This window comes from Somniosus microcephalus, chromosome 6 (assembly GCF_052327205.1).
Source record: "Somniosus microcephalus isolate GS21.2 chromosome 6, FLI_Smic_1.0, whole genome shotgun sequence".
NCBI classification, from domain to species: Eukaryota; Metazoa; Chordata; class Chondrichthyes; order Squaliformes; family Somniosidae; genus Somniosus; species Somniosus microcephalus.
This window is the reverse complement of record NC_140992.1, coordinates 218,872,194-218,884,805: the sequence shown is the minus strand read 5'-3', so window position 1 is coordinate 218,884,805 and position 12,612 is coordinate 218,872,194. Positions and strand designations below refer to the sequence as shown.

At 48.2% G+C, this 12,612-nt stretch overlaps 1 protein-coding gene across 1 annotated transcript in view; it reads left to right on the top strand.

The window, feature by feature from the left end:
* Positions 1–7,445: 7,445 nt before the first annotated feature.
* The window catches only part of rbl2 (retinoblastoma-like 2 (p130)), a 221,298-nt gene continuing 216,131 nt past the window's right edge, over positions 7,446–12,612 (top strand). Inside the window, exon 1 of the mRNA XM_085991425.1 lies at positions 7,446–7,902. Within this exon, the coding sequence (XP_085847551.1) occupies positions 7,459–7,902 (444 nt within the window). The 5' untranslated portion in view covers positions 7,446–7,458. The remainder of the gene's footprint in view (positions 7,903–12,612) is intronic.

Below are 12,612 nucleotides of genomic sequence, written 5' to 3'. Positions count from 1 at the left end.
TTGCACTCGGCGCAGATTTGGCAGCTCTTGGTCATGGTCCTGACCTCCTCGATGGAGTAGGGCAGGTTACGGGATTTGATAAAATGGAAAAACCTGGTGACCCCCGGGTGGCAGAGGTCATTGTGGAGGGACTGCAGCCTATCACTCTGCGCGTTGGCGCATGTACCACGTGATAGGGCATCTGGGGGCTCATTGAGTTTCCCTGGCCGATACAAGATATCATAATTGTAGGTGGAGAGTTCGATTCTCCACCTCAAGATCTTGTCGTTCTTGATTTTACCCCTCTGCTTATTATTAAACATAAAAGCTACTGAACGCTGGTCAGTGAGCAGGGTAAATCGTTTCCCGGCCAGGTAATGCCTCCAGTGACGCACCGCTTCTACAATAGCCTGGGCCTCCTTTTCGACGGAGGAGTGTCTCGTCTCGGGGCCCTGGAGGGTCCTTGAGAAAAAGGCCACGGGTCTGCCCGCCTGGTTAAGGGTCGCGGCTAGGGCGAAGTCGGAGGCATCGCTCTCCACTTGGAAGGGGATGGACTCATCCACCGCGTGCATTGCGGCCTTCGCGATATCGTTCTTGATAAGAGTGAAGGCTGCACACGCCTCTGGTGTCAGGGGGAAGGAGGTGGCTTTGATGAGGGGCCTGGCTTTGTCTGCATAGAGGGGCACCCACTGGGCGTAGTAGGAGAAAAACCCCAGGCATCTCTTCAGTGCTTTTTGGCAGTGGGGAAGGGGTAGCTCCATTAGGGGGCGCATTCTGTCGGGGTCGGGCCCGATGACTCCGTTCTCCACCACGCAGCCGAGGATGGCCAGGCGCTTGGTGTGAAACATACATTTTTCCTTATTGTACGTTAGGTTCAGCCGTTGGGCCGTACGGAGGAAATTTGCTAGATTAACGTCGTGGTCCTGCTGGTCGTGGCCGCAGATGGTGACGTTATCCAAATAGGGGAAGGTTGCCCGCAGCGCGTTCTGGTCAACCATTCGGTCCATCTCCCTTTGGAAGACCGAAACCCCGTTGGTGACGCCGAAGGGGACCCTAAGGAAGTGGTAGAGGCGGCCGTTTGCCTCGAAGGCAGTATACTGGCGGTCCTCATGGCGGATGGGCAGCTGGTGGTACGCTGACTTAAGGTCGATGGTGGAGAATACTTTGTATTGCGCAATCTGATTGACCATATCAGATATGCGAGGGAGGGGGTACGCGTCCAGCTGGGTGTACCGGTTTATGGTTTGGCTGTAGTCGATTACCATGCGGCGTTTTGCAGTGGTTTTAACGACTACAACCTGGGCTCGCCAGGGGCTAGTGCTACCTTCGATAATGCCCTCCTTCAAGAGCCGCTCCACCTCAGAGCTGATAAAAGCTCTGTCCCCGGCACTGTACCGCCTGCTTTTGGTAGCGATGGGTTTACAGTCGCGGGTGAGGTTAGCGAACAGGGGAGGGGGGGGGACTTTTAATGTGGAAAGGCTGCAGGTGGTTTGCAGCGGGCGATTTAAAAGTTGTTGGTTGCAGACTGTGAGTGGGGGGAGGGGTCCACCGTATGCTAGTGTGACACTCTTAAGGTGGCACTGAAAATCCAACCCTAGCAGGACGGCAGCGCAAAGACGGGGCAGGACTAGCAGTTTAAATTTTTGATATTCAGTGCCCCCTACTGACAGGGTCACCACACAGTAGCCGCTGATGTCCATTGACTGGGACTTGGACGCCATAGAAATGCGATGGTGCGTTGGCAGAATCGTGAGGGAGTGGCTACGTACCGTGTCGGGGTGGACGAAACTCTCTGTGCTCCCGCTGTCGATCAGGCAACTGGTGGCGCGGCCGTTTACCGCGATATCCATCATGGAGCTGGATAGATGGTGAGGGTGGCCTTGATCCAGCGTCACGGAGGCCAGTATGTGGCTTAGTGAGTCACTATAGTCATCCGCCGAGACGGTGGTCGGTTCCGGTGACGAAATGGCGGTTGAGTGCGTTGGATACGATGGCGGCGGATGCCATGCGGCCGGGGGTACACAAAATGGCGGATAAGATGGCTGCTCCCACGGCCCGCACGCTGCGCTGCTGGCTGGCTTCCCCTTGCAGGCGTTAGCGTAATGGCCTTTCTTCCCGCAGCCCGAGCAGGTAGCTGTCTTAGCTGGGCAGTGCGCTCTGGGATGTTTTAACTGGCCACAGAAATAGCATTTTTGGGCCTGGTTACTGGGCATCGAAGCAGTTCTTACCGGAGGCTGCTGTCTCGGTTGGGTCGCTGCAGCGGTTGGTGCCGGGGGCGGCGGTCCCGTGTCCCACGGTTTCGATTGCCATGTCTCGGCGCCGTTACGGGGGTATGCCTCGAGGTTTCGGTGGGCCTCCTCTAACGAGAGCGCAAGGGCAATGGCCGTCTTCAGGTCGGGTTCCTTGCTTTCTAGCAGTCTCTGCCGGGTGTGGTCTGACTGGAGGCCCCTGACGAAGGCATCACAGGCGAGTCCCTGCGCGTGCTCCACAGCCGTTACCGCTTTACAATCGCAGTCTCTGCAGAGTGCCAGTAGCGCCCGTGCAAATGCCCCTACCGATTCTCCCGGTTGCTGCCTGCGGGATCCCAAGAGGTGTCGGGCGTAAATTGTGTTCACTGGGCGCGTATATTGCCCTTTTAGTAGCTCGAGGGCCGCCACGTACGTATTAGAGTCCCGGATTAGCATATATACTTGATGGCTCACCTGGGCGGTCAAAATTTTCAGTTTGTGATCCTCCTCTGTAACCTGTGAGATTGCGAGGAAGGATTCAAAGCAGCTCAGCCAGTGTTCAAACTTGGCTGATGCACCCACATCTTGAGGGTCGAGGTCCAGGCGTGGTGGTCTGAGGGCTCTCAGCAATGTCTGCTGTATCCGTTGCTGTTGTTGCTCCTCAGGTGTCGCCATTTAACTTTTAGCTAATAAAATTGATACGCTTATCAATTACTTCATAAAAGGTGATGAGTCGAAGAAGAGATGATGAGTCGAAAGAAGAGATGAATAAGGCTTTTATTAGCTAAGAAGAGACCATGCTTCTTCGTGAGTGACTGAACAAGTCTGAACGAAACCCACACAGTGGTGGGTGGAGTCAGCTGAGGCATGCCTCCATACACAGCGCCACCCAGAGGTGGCAATATACAATACAGTGGTTTACCACAGGTATACACACACAATGGATAGATAATGACTGTATTCCTTCGAGTTGAGCAATAATGGCAGGGTCTAGTCATTTTCCACGATCGCTTGCCATTTTGAGAAAATGCCTGCCATTCAACAACGTTTTAGGTTACGGAAATACAATTCGAGCTGTTGCCTTTCCAGGATCTGCATAATACATTCAGGAGAAACAATAGTATAGATTATCCAATTGTATTATTTTAACACTGGTGGTAGTTCATTTGTTTTAAATGGGTTATTTCTGGCATTAAAATAACGCTGATCAAAAAATCCAGCCTGTTATGTCCTAATACTACTTACTTTCTCAAAAAAATGACTTTTTTCTTACTTTGCGTTCTGCAACCAGAACCCTTGCTGCACATCCTTAAGATGGTTCAGTATTGTGCATGGTGCCTCAGCAGTGTTGTCCAGCAGCACTATACACCAATTATAAATCAGACAAACCAGCACATTCTTCATAAAGTGCTGGAACATAATAGGAGCACTACATCACTCGATTGATAGTATCTTAAACTGGACCAACCCTTGAAAGGAGGGAAATGTCATCTTAGATCAGCTGTCAGGATGGAGGGCCACTTGACAATATCCAGAAGCCAGGTCCAACCTGCTCCTATATTTGTCTTTTGGCAAAAAGCCTAAAGTGTTATCCAGTTGAGGCATCTGTTATTTGTTTCTAATGGTCATTTCATTCAATCTTATGTTGTTGATGCAGAATCTAGCCTCTCCAGATGGTTTTGAACTATGATCATAGGAAATGCCCATTGGCCTGAGACTGGCATAATATCTCCTGCTGGCATCTTGCCGACATGTTTGTCTACCAATCCTCTTCACCAATATCCTGCAATGTGGGGCTAAGTTAATGGGAGCTGCTTCCCATGTATCAATTTGTAATCATACCTGTATGTCTGTCTGGTTTGTCAGAAAATGTTACACCACTGGTCATACTGTGTTGGTACTCCAATGCCATGCAGTTACATTTAGTGCAGCAGTTCTGTCTCTGGAGCTATTATCTCATGCTGCAGTCTTGGACTGTGAAAGTTGTCCAGTGAAAAATTATATATAACTAATGTCACTGAATGATCCCAGAGTAACTGGAGGATGTGTAATTGCCTGTCATATCATATTGTACATACTGCTTCAAACAAGGCTAGCTGTAGCTCTCAAGAGAACCATAATCAATCTCTTGTTTAGAAATATAGGTCACTGTACATGGTTGGCCATAACTGGACGGTGCTATCCTGTAATACACTGCAGCATGAAAGAAATTTAACAGTGACAAATAATTAATTTCTAACAGCAGTACAAACATTTTATTACTGTGGCTGTAATAAAATATTTCAGCTTGGGTTTTCCACTTTCATGCAAGAGAAGAAACAAATGTGGGGCGGGATGGGGTGCAAATCAGCGCAGGACTGGTGCACAAGCGCATCACTCCAGAATGCATCAGTACAGTTTTCCGCTTTCTGTTCCATCATACCAGAGAAGTGCCAACCCAGCTAAGGACACGGATGTAAATGAAGTCTCTAAATCATTATAATGCCATTCGCTATGACTTCCACCTCGTACCGTTTTGGGCACTAGAGTGCTCCCTGCTCACTTATATAAAACAGGCGTCATAGTTGACTGGGTGCTGTAATTGGTGGATGTTTATACTGATGCCTGAAACTATGCTATTGTTTGTGAATATCTCTATTGTCACTTATTCTTCATTTCACTTTTAGTGAGTCTACCTCTCTTATCCACAGGATATAATGTTAGCATATCAAATGTGAAGGATCAGTCATCACTTCTCCTGAACTCCCCAACCCCTCACCAAAAATGCTGAAAGCCAGTCAACTATTTACTTTCCCAGGAATCCCATTATTCCTGGTTGACATGCAGGAAGAGGAGAAGCTGAATCAGAGAGACAGGGCATTGCTGTGACTGCACAAGAGATATTTGCATTCTCTACACCTATACCCTCTCCCACTTTGGAGGCCCAGAGACTATAGTAATTTTGAAAGCTTCACAGATTAGCAATATCTGAGGCTGAGGTTCAATGGAAACAATTAACGAGAAATGTAGAATGCTCAACCTAGATCTGAGGCCTACCTCCAGAAAACCCAAATGCCCTCTTAGTTGAAGTGAAGATCACAATAGCCCTAAGCTTCTATGCATCTGGATCCTTCCAGGTTACAATGTGCCCAGATTCGCAGCACAAAGCTTTATACAGTGTTACAGATGCAGCAGAATACATCAAGATGTCAATGGACTTGATTCACAATGTGACTCCACTGGCTGGAGTCATACCTAGCACAAAGGAAAGTGGTTGTAGGTCAATCATCACAGCTGCAGGAGTTCCTCAGGGCAGTGTCCTAGGCCCAACCATCTTCAGCTGCTTCATCAATGACCTTCCCTCCAACATAATGTCAAAAATGGGAATGTTCGCTGATGACTGCACAGTGTTCAGCGCCATTCGCAACTCCACAGATAATGAAGCAGTCCATGCCCACATGCAACAAGACCTGGACGACGTTCAGGCTTGGGCTGATAAGTGGCAGGTAACATTCGTGCCACAGAAGTGCCAGGCAATGACTATCTCCAACAAGCGAGAGTCTAACCACTGCCCCTTGACATTCAACGGCATTACCATCGCCGAATCCCCCACCATCAACATCCTGGGGGGTGACCAGAAACTTAACTGGACCAGCCACATAAATACTGTGGCAACAAGAGCTGGTCAGAGGCTAGGTATTCTGTAGTGAGCGTCTCACCTCCTGACTCCCCAAAGCCTTTCCACCATCTACAAGGCACAAGTAAGGAGTGTGATGGAATACTCTCCACTTGCCTGGATGAGTGCAGCTCCAACACCACTCAAGAAGCTCAAAACCATCTAGGACAAAGCAGCCCACTTGATTGGCACCCCATCCACCACCTTAAACATTCACTCCCTCCACCACCGGTGTACCGTGGCTGCAGTGTGTACCATCTACAAGATGCACTGCAGCAACTCGTCAAGGCTTCTTCGACAGCACCTCCCAAACCCACCTAGAAGGACAAGGGCAGCAGGTGCATGGGAATACCATCACCTCCAAATTCCCCTCCAAGTCACACACCATCCTGACTTGGAAGTATATCGCCGTTCTTTCATAGTCGCTGGTTCAAAATCCTGGAACTCCCTCCCTAACAGTACTGTGGGAGTACCTTCACCACACGGACTGCAGCAGTTCAAGAAGGCGACTCACCACCACCTTCTCAAGGGCAATTAGGGATGGGCAATAAATGCTGGCCCTGCCAGCGGTGCCCACATCCCAGGAACAAATAAAAAAAAGTGTTCCAGTTCATCAATATTCAACTTGTCCCTGACTACCAGCAATGCATCATGCATGCAAATGTGTGATATTCTGTCAGCTCACACGATGCCTTCATTTTAAGGTAGTCTAGTATGACAGCCATATTTCAGGGACCTGTCTGTGCATCTGGCTGGTTGTTGGGGGACCGGCGATACCCTCTTCAGCTGTAGTTGATCTCTGAGTCCACCAATTGCTGCACAAATTAGTTGACCCAGAAAACACCTTGGGTGAACAGCATACGCATTTGGCGGGCCGAAATAAACATCTGCTAAAGAGCTACCATCACATCAACTTTAGGGAAAGTCCAAGCTGTCATGTCTTAGGCCAGGGGATGCAAAGCCGATTAAAGCAGGCAAGTTATTGCCCAGTTAAAGGAGCGTTTCTCACAATATAGTCTAAGCCCAACTTACTGGAGGATTTGTTAGTGGAATTAGTACCCACTGCCCAGTTATAGGAACGTTTGAGGCACACACTGACACTGAAGGAAGTTATAAGATAGCTGAAACACACGCCAGCCTGTCACAGCTTCTAGGGGCCTGCAACCTGAGTGCGGGGGAAGAGTCCGTGCCCAGTCGCATAAACATCTAACACACACACAGCATGTCACAGCTCCTGTAGGCTTGCAGTCTCAGTGTTAGGAAAGATCAGTGCCCGGCCTGAGGAGCCTGTGACAGTTTCTGAAAGTTTTTAACAGTATGGTGTGCGCCCCAAACTAGCAGCCGGGGCTGGTGTACACACCAGCTTGGCACAGTTCCTGCAGGGCTTGCAGCCTGGTTGGCTCCTTCCCTGCTCTCTCACAAACCCCCTTTGCGTGCGCTTCACCCTCAAGCTGCAGACAATTGGCGGGCTGCAGGGAGGAAGTGCTGTGATTGGCGTGGCTGCTGGCCACTGGCGAGCGCGAGGATAACAATCGCAGGGTCCGTGGGGAGAGCGGGCGACCAATGGGGCGACGGTGGGGGCGGGACCAGCGCGGCATGTTGTTGTGTCGGAGCGGCTGTCAATCAGCGGCTTTAAATGGCTACAGTGCGGCCCGCGAGCGCTGCCTGAGCCATCCCGGGACCCCAGAGCCCGAGCACCGACAGCGCCCGGAGCCACAGCGCCCACAGCTCGAGCACCCACAGCGCCCGGGACCCCAGAGCCCGAACACCCACAGCGCCCGGGACCCCAGAGCCCGAGCACCCACAGTGCCCGGAGCCCCAGAGCCCACAGCCCGAGCACCCACAGCGCCCACAACCCGGCCTGACCGGGTAAATGACAGCCAGATCGGCGCCAGCAACATGAGCAACCTGGAGGACGATGGCGCGCGCAGAACCAAGCAAAGGTTTGAGGAACTGTGTCAAAAATTGAACATGGACGAATGTGCAAAAGGCGAGGCTTGGGCAAGTTACCAGAGCATCAGCAGGAACTACACGCTGGAGGTGAGGGAGTGAGTGAGGAAATAGTGAGAGAGGGAGTGAGTAAGAGAGTGGATGTGAGAGTGAGTGAGTGAGCGAGTGCTGCAGTGTTGTTTTCGCAGAGGATCTGGAAGAAGTCGCAGCGGGGCTTGGTAAATAAACACCACTGACAGCTGGGGCAGGGCCAGTTGAACGTATCTGTATTTGTATGGCAACATCACAATTCAGCATGCCAGAAATACAAAAAAACAAATTATTGCAATCAATCCGTTTTGAAGTTAACGTTTACCCTGCTTTTCACGAGGGGTTGAATGAGTTTGCTGCTAATACTGACTGGGAGTAGGCCTGCTCATCGGTGTAGTCATTTAAAGTAGCGTCCTGACTCCGTTAAACTAATCTGCACGCTGAAATTCAATAGTGCCGCAGGTTGCCAAAGCAATATTTCAAATCGTCCACGTAAACAGTCAACCTTGTGGTGGAAAGAATTATTTACATCCTCCTGAAGAGGAAGCACCGGAAGAACGTGCAGTTTGTTTATGCTGTGGTCTTGTGTTGTGAGTAATATATGCAGATGCGGAACGCCATACAACTCAGAAAAATAAAACCGGGGTTTATCCCAACACAACATCCAGTGATTTCTCGAATGATTTCGAGGCTTTTGCACCGACTACCCTACCTAGAAGTGCATTCTGAGTGTTGATCACTGTGAGATAAACTACTTTGTGCTTTCAATCTTAAATTTCTGTTATGCCAGTTTGAGTCTGTGTCTCTTGCCCTTCTGTCACAGTTTAATTTGAAATATAAAATTGCATTTATATAGCGCCTTTCGCATCCTTAGCACTTTGCATTTTAACAGTAACTAAATTGTTTGTAATCACTGTTGTTTGTAGGCAACATATTGCACACATCATGGTCACAAACAGCGATGAGATGAATGAACAGTTACTCTGTTTTTGGTAGTGCTGGTTGAGAGATAAATGTTGGCTATGACACCAGGACACCCCTGCTCTTTTAAGAGTGCCATTGGAAGTTTTACATCCATTTAAGAGGGCAGACAGGGCCTCCGTTTAATGTCACATCCAAAAGTCTTAATGTAGCATTCCGCTCAGTCCTGTACTAAAATGTCTGTCTAGATAATATGCACAAATCTTGCAGTCGAGTTTCAATCCACAACCTTCTGATTTAGCTTGGCTCAGTGGTAACAATGTTTTGGATTTACATTTTCTATGTTGTTTACTATTGTGTATACTATGAAGTCTACTCTTGATTGTCTACTTTAAAGACTCAAGAGACCATATTTCTCTCATGTTTCTTTATAACTTTACATGCTAGGGATCAGCCTTGTGGCATTTCTCTGCAACATCTCCAGAGCTTGAATGTCTCAGTTCAGTTTCACTGACCAAAACTGGACTTACTGATTTATGGGGCCATTATTAAAATAGATGGTAAACAGTTACACATATGCATAGATTTCAGCATAGATTTTATTTAAATCAACACGATTCCAACTAATCCTTGCATCCTTTCTTGTCTAAGGTCCTTGATTGCGTTGTCCCTTCCCAGCTTCGTGCTCACCTCTCCCACAATGCCCAGTTTCAATCCTTTCAATCTGGTTTCCACCCTGCCACAATGGTGAACATCTTGGTCAAAGTCATCAGCTTCATCCTTTGCAATCACTTCATGGCCTCCCCGTAGTGTTTAACACAGTCAACCACTTCATCACCTCACACTGCCTCTCCGTCCTTGCTTATGTTTACAAGGTCACCTGTCCCACCTCAGCCAGAGCATCTCCAGTATTGGTTTCTCTACCCGCCTCTGCACAGTCACCCCTGAAGTGCCCCATGGTTATATCCAGTAAACTGAATATTGGTGAGGGCGATGGTTCCTCTGGGGAATACAGCCAGAGCCAAGTCCACAACACCACGGGTGGCTCAGCTGTACAGGGGGGATGGGGGGCAGTGGGTCAGGAAGGCAACAGTGATAGGGGATTCAATAGTTAGGGGAACAGACAGGCATTTCTGCGGCCGCAGACGTGATTCCAGGATGGTATGTTGGCTCCCTGGTGTCAAGGGCAAGGATGTCACTGAGCAGCTGCAGGACATTCTGAGAGGGGGGGGGGGGGGGGGGGGGGAAGAGGGTGAACAGCCAGAAGTTGTGGTCCATATCAATATCAACGACATAGGTAGAAAGAGGGATGAGATCCTGCAGACAGATTTTAAAGGAGCTAAGAAAGAGATTAAAAAGCAGGACTTCACAGGTAGTAATCTCCAGATTACTCCTGGTGCCACGCGCGATTGAGTATAGAAATAGGAGGATAGAGCAGATGAAAGCATGGCTGGAGAGATGGTGCAGGAGGGAGGGCTTTAGATTCCTGGGACGTTGGGACCTGTTCTGGGGGAGGTGAGACCTGTACAGGCCGGACGGGTTGCACCTCAACAGAGCCAGAACCGATATACTCACCGGCAGGCCGGGGGGGGGTTCTAGTGCTGTTGGGGAGGGTTTAAACTAATTTGGCAGGGGGATGGGCACCAGGATGTAGCCTTAGAAAGGAGAAACAAAGTGCACAGAGTGGGAGAGACAGGTAGCACTAGAGTAAGAGATAGTACAGTATTAGGTGGGGTCAGACTAAGAGAGAATACAAGAAGGTCGAAGGTAGGTTTACAGTGCATGTGTGTAAATGCACAAAGCGTGGTAAATAAAGCTGGTGAGCTGCAGGTGCAAATAGCCACATAGGAATATGATGTTGTGGCAATAACGGAGACCTGGCTCAAAAAAGGGCAGGATTGGGCACTAAATATTCCTGGGTATAAGGTGTTTAGGAAAGAAAGGAGGTGGGGTGGCAGTATTGATTAAGGAGAATATTAGTGCTGGAGAGTGATAGGATGTCCTGGAGGGATCAATGACAACTCTAACCAAATAGATTCTAAGAAATAATAGAGGTGCCATTACACTACCAAGTGTATTCTATAGACCACCAACTAGTGGGAAGGATATAGAGGATTAAATTTGCAGGGAGATTAGAGAGAGATGCAAGAATAGTGATAATGGGGGGGGGACTTCAATTATCCTAGTATAGACTGGCAAAATAATAGTGTAAAGGGCAGAGAGGGGGAAGAATTTATGAAATGTGTCCAGGAGAACTTTCTTGATCAGTAAGTTTCCAGCCCAATGAGGAAGGAGGCATTGCTGGATCTGGTTCTGGGGAATGAGGTGGGTCAGGTGGATCAAGTGTCATTAGGGGAACATTTTGGGAACAGTGATTATAGTATCATAAGGTTTAGATTAGCTATGGAAAAGGACAAGGAGCAATCTAGAGTTAAAATACTAAATTGGAGTACGGCCAATTTCAGTGGGTTGAGAACAGACCTGGTACGGGTAAATTGGAATTAAAAACTGGCAAGCAAAACTGTAATTGAACAATGGGCTGCCTTTAAAGAGGAGATGGTTCGGGTACAGTCAAGGTACATTCCCACGAGCGTGAAAGGTAGGGCAATCAAAGCCAGAGCTCCCTGGATGACAAAAGAGATAGAGAGTAAGATGAAGCAGAAAAAAAGGGGCTTATGACAGATGTCAGGTTGAGAATACAAGTGAGAACCAGGCTGAATATAGAAAGTTCAGAGGGGAAGTGAAAAAGGAAATAAGAGGGGCAAAGAGAGAGTATGAGAATAGATTGGCAACTAACATAAAAGGGAATCCAAAAGTCATCTATAGGCATATAAATAGTAAATGGGTAGTAAGAGGAGGGGAGGGGCCGATTAGGGATCAAAAAGGAGACCTACACATGGAAGCAGAGGACATGGCTGAGGTACTAAATTAGTACTTTGCATTTGTCTTTACCAAGGAAGAAGATGCTGCCAAAGTCAGTGAAAGAGGAGGTAGTTGAGATACTGGATGAGCTAAAAATTAATAACGAGGAGGTACTAGAAAGGCTGGCTGTACTTAAAGTAGATAAGTCACCAGGACCGGATGTGATGCATCCTAGGATGCTGAGGGAGGAAAGGGTGGAAATTGTGGAGGTACTGGCCATAATCTTCCAATCCTCCTTGGATACAGGGGTGGTGCCAGAGAACTGGAGAATTGCAAAGGTTACACCCTTGTTCAAAAAAGGGTGCAAGGATAAACCCAGCAACTACAGGCCAGTCAGTTTAACCGCAGTAGTGGGGAAGCTTTTAGAAATGATAATCCGGGACAAAATTAACAGTCACTTGGCCAAGTATGGATTAATTAAGGAAAGCCAGCACGGATTTGTTAAAGGCAAATCGTGTTTAACTAACTTGATTTAATTTTTTGATGAGGTAACAGAGGGTTGGAGGGCAGTGCAGTTGATGTGGTGTACATGGACTTCCAAAAGGCATTTGATAAAGTGCCACATAATAGGCTTGTCAGCAAAGTTGAAGCCCATGGAATAAAATAAAAGGGACAGTGGCAGCATGGAAATGAAATTGGTTAAGTAACAGGAAACAGAGTAGTGGCGAAAGGTTGTTTTTCAGACTGGAGGAAGGTATACAGTGGTGTTCCCCAAGGGTTGGTACTAGGACCACTGCTTTTCTTGATACATATTAATAACTTGGACTTGGGTGTACAGGGCACTATTTAAAAATTTGCAGATGACACAAAACTTGGAAGTATAGTGAACAGTGAGGAGGATAGGGATAGACTTCAAGAGGACATAGACAAGCTGGTGGAATGGGCGGACACGTGACAGATGAAATTTAAACGCAGAAAAGCCGAAGT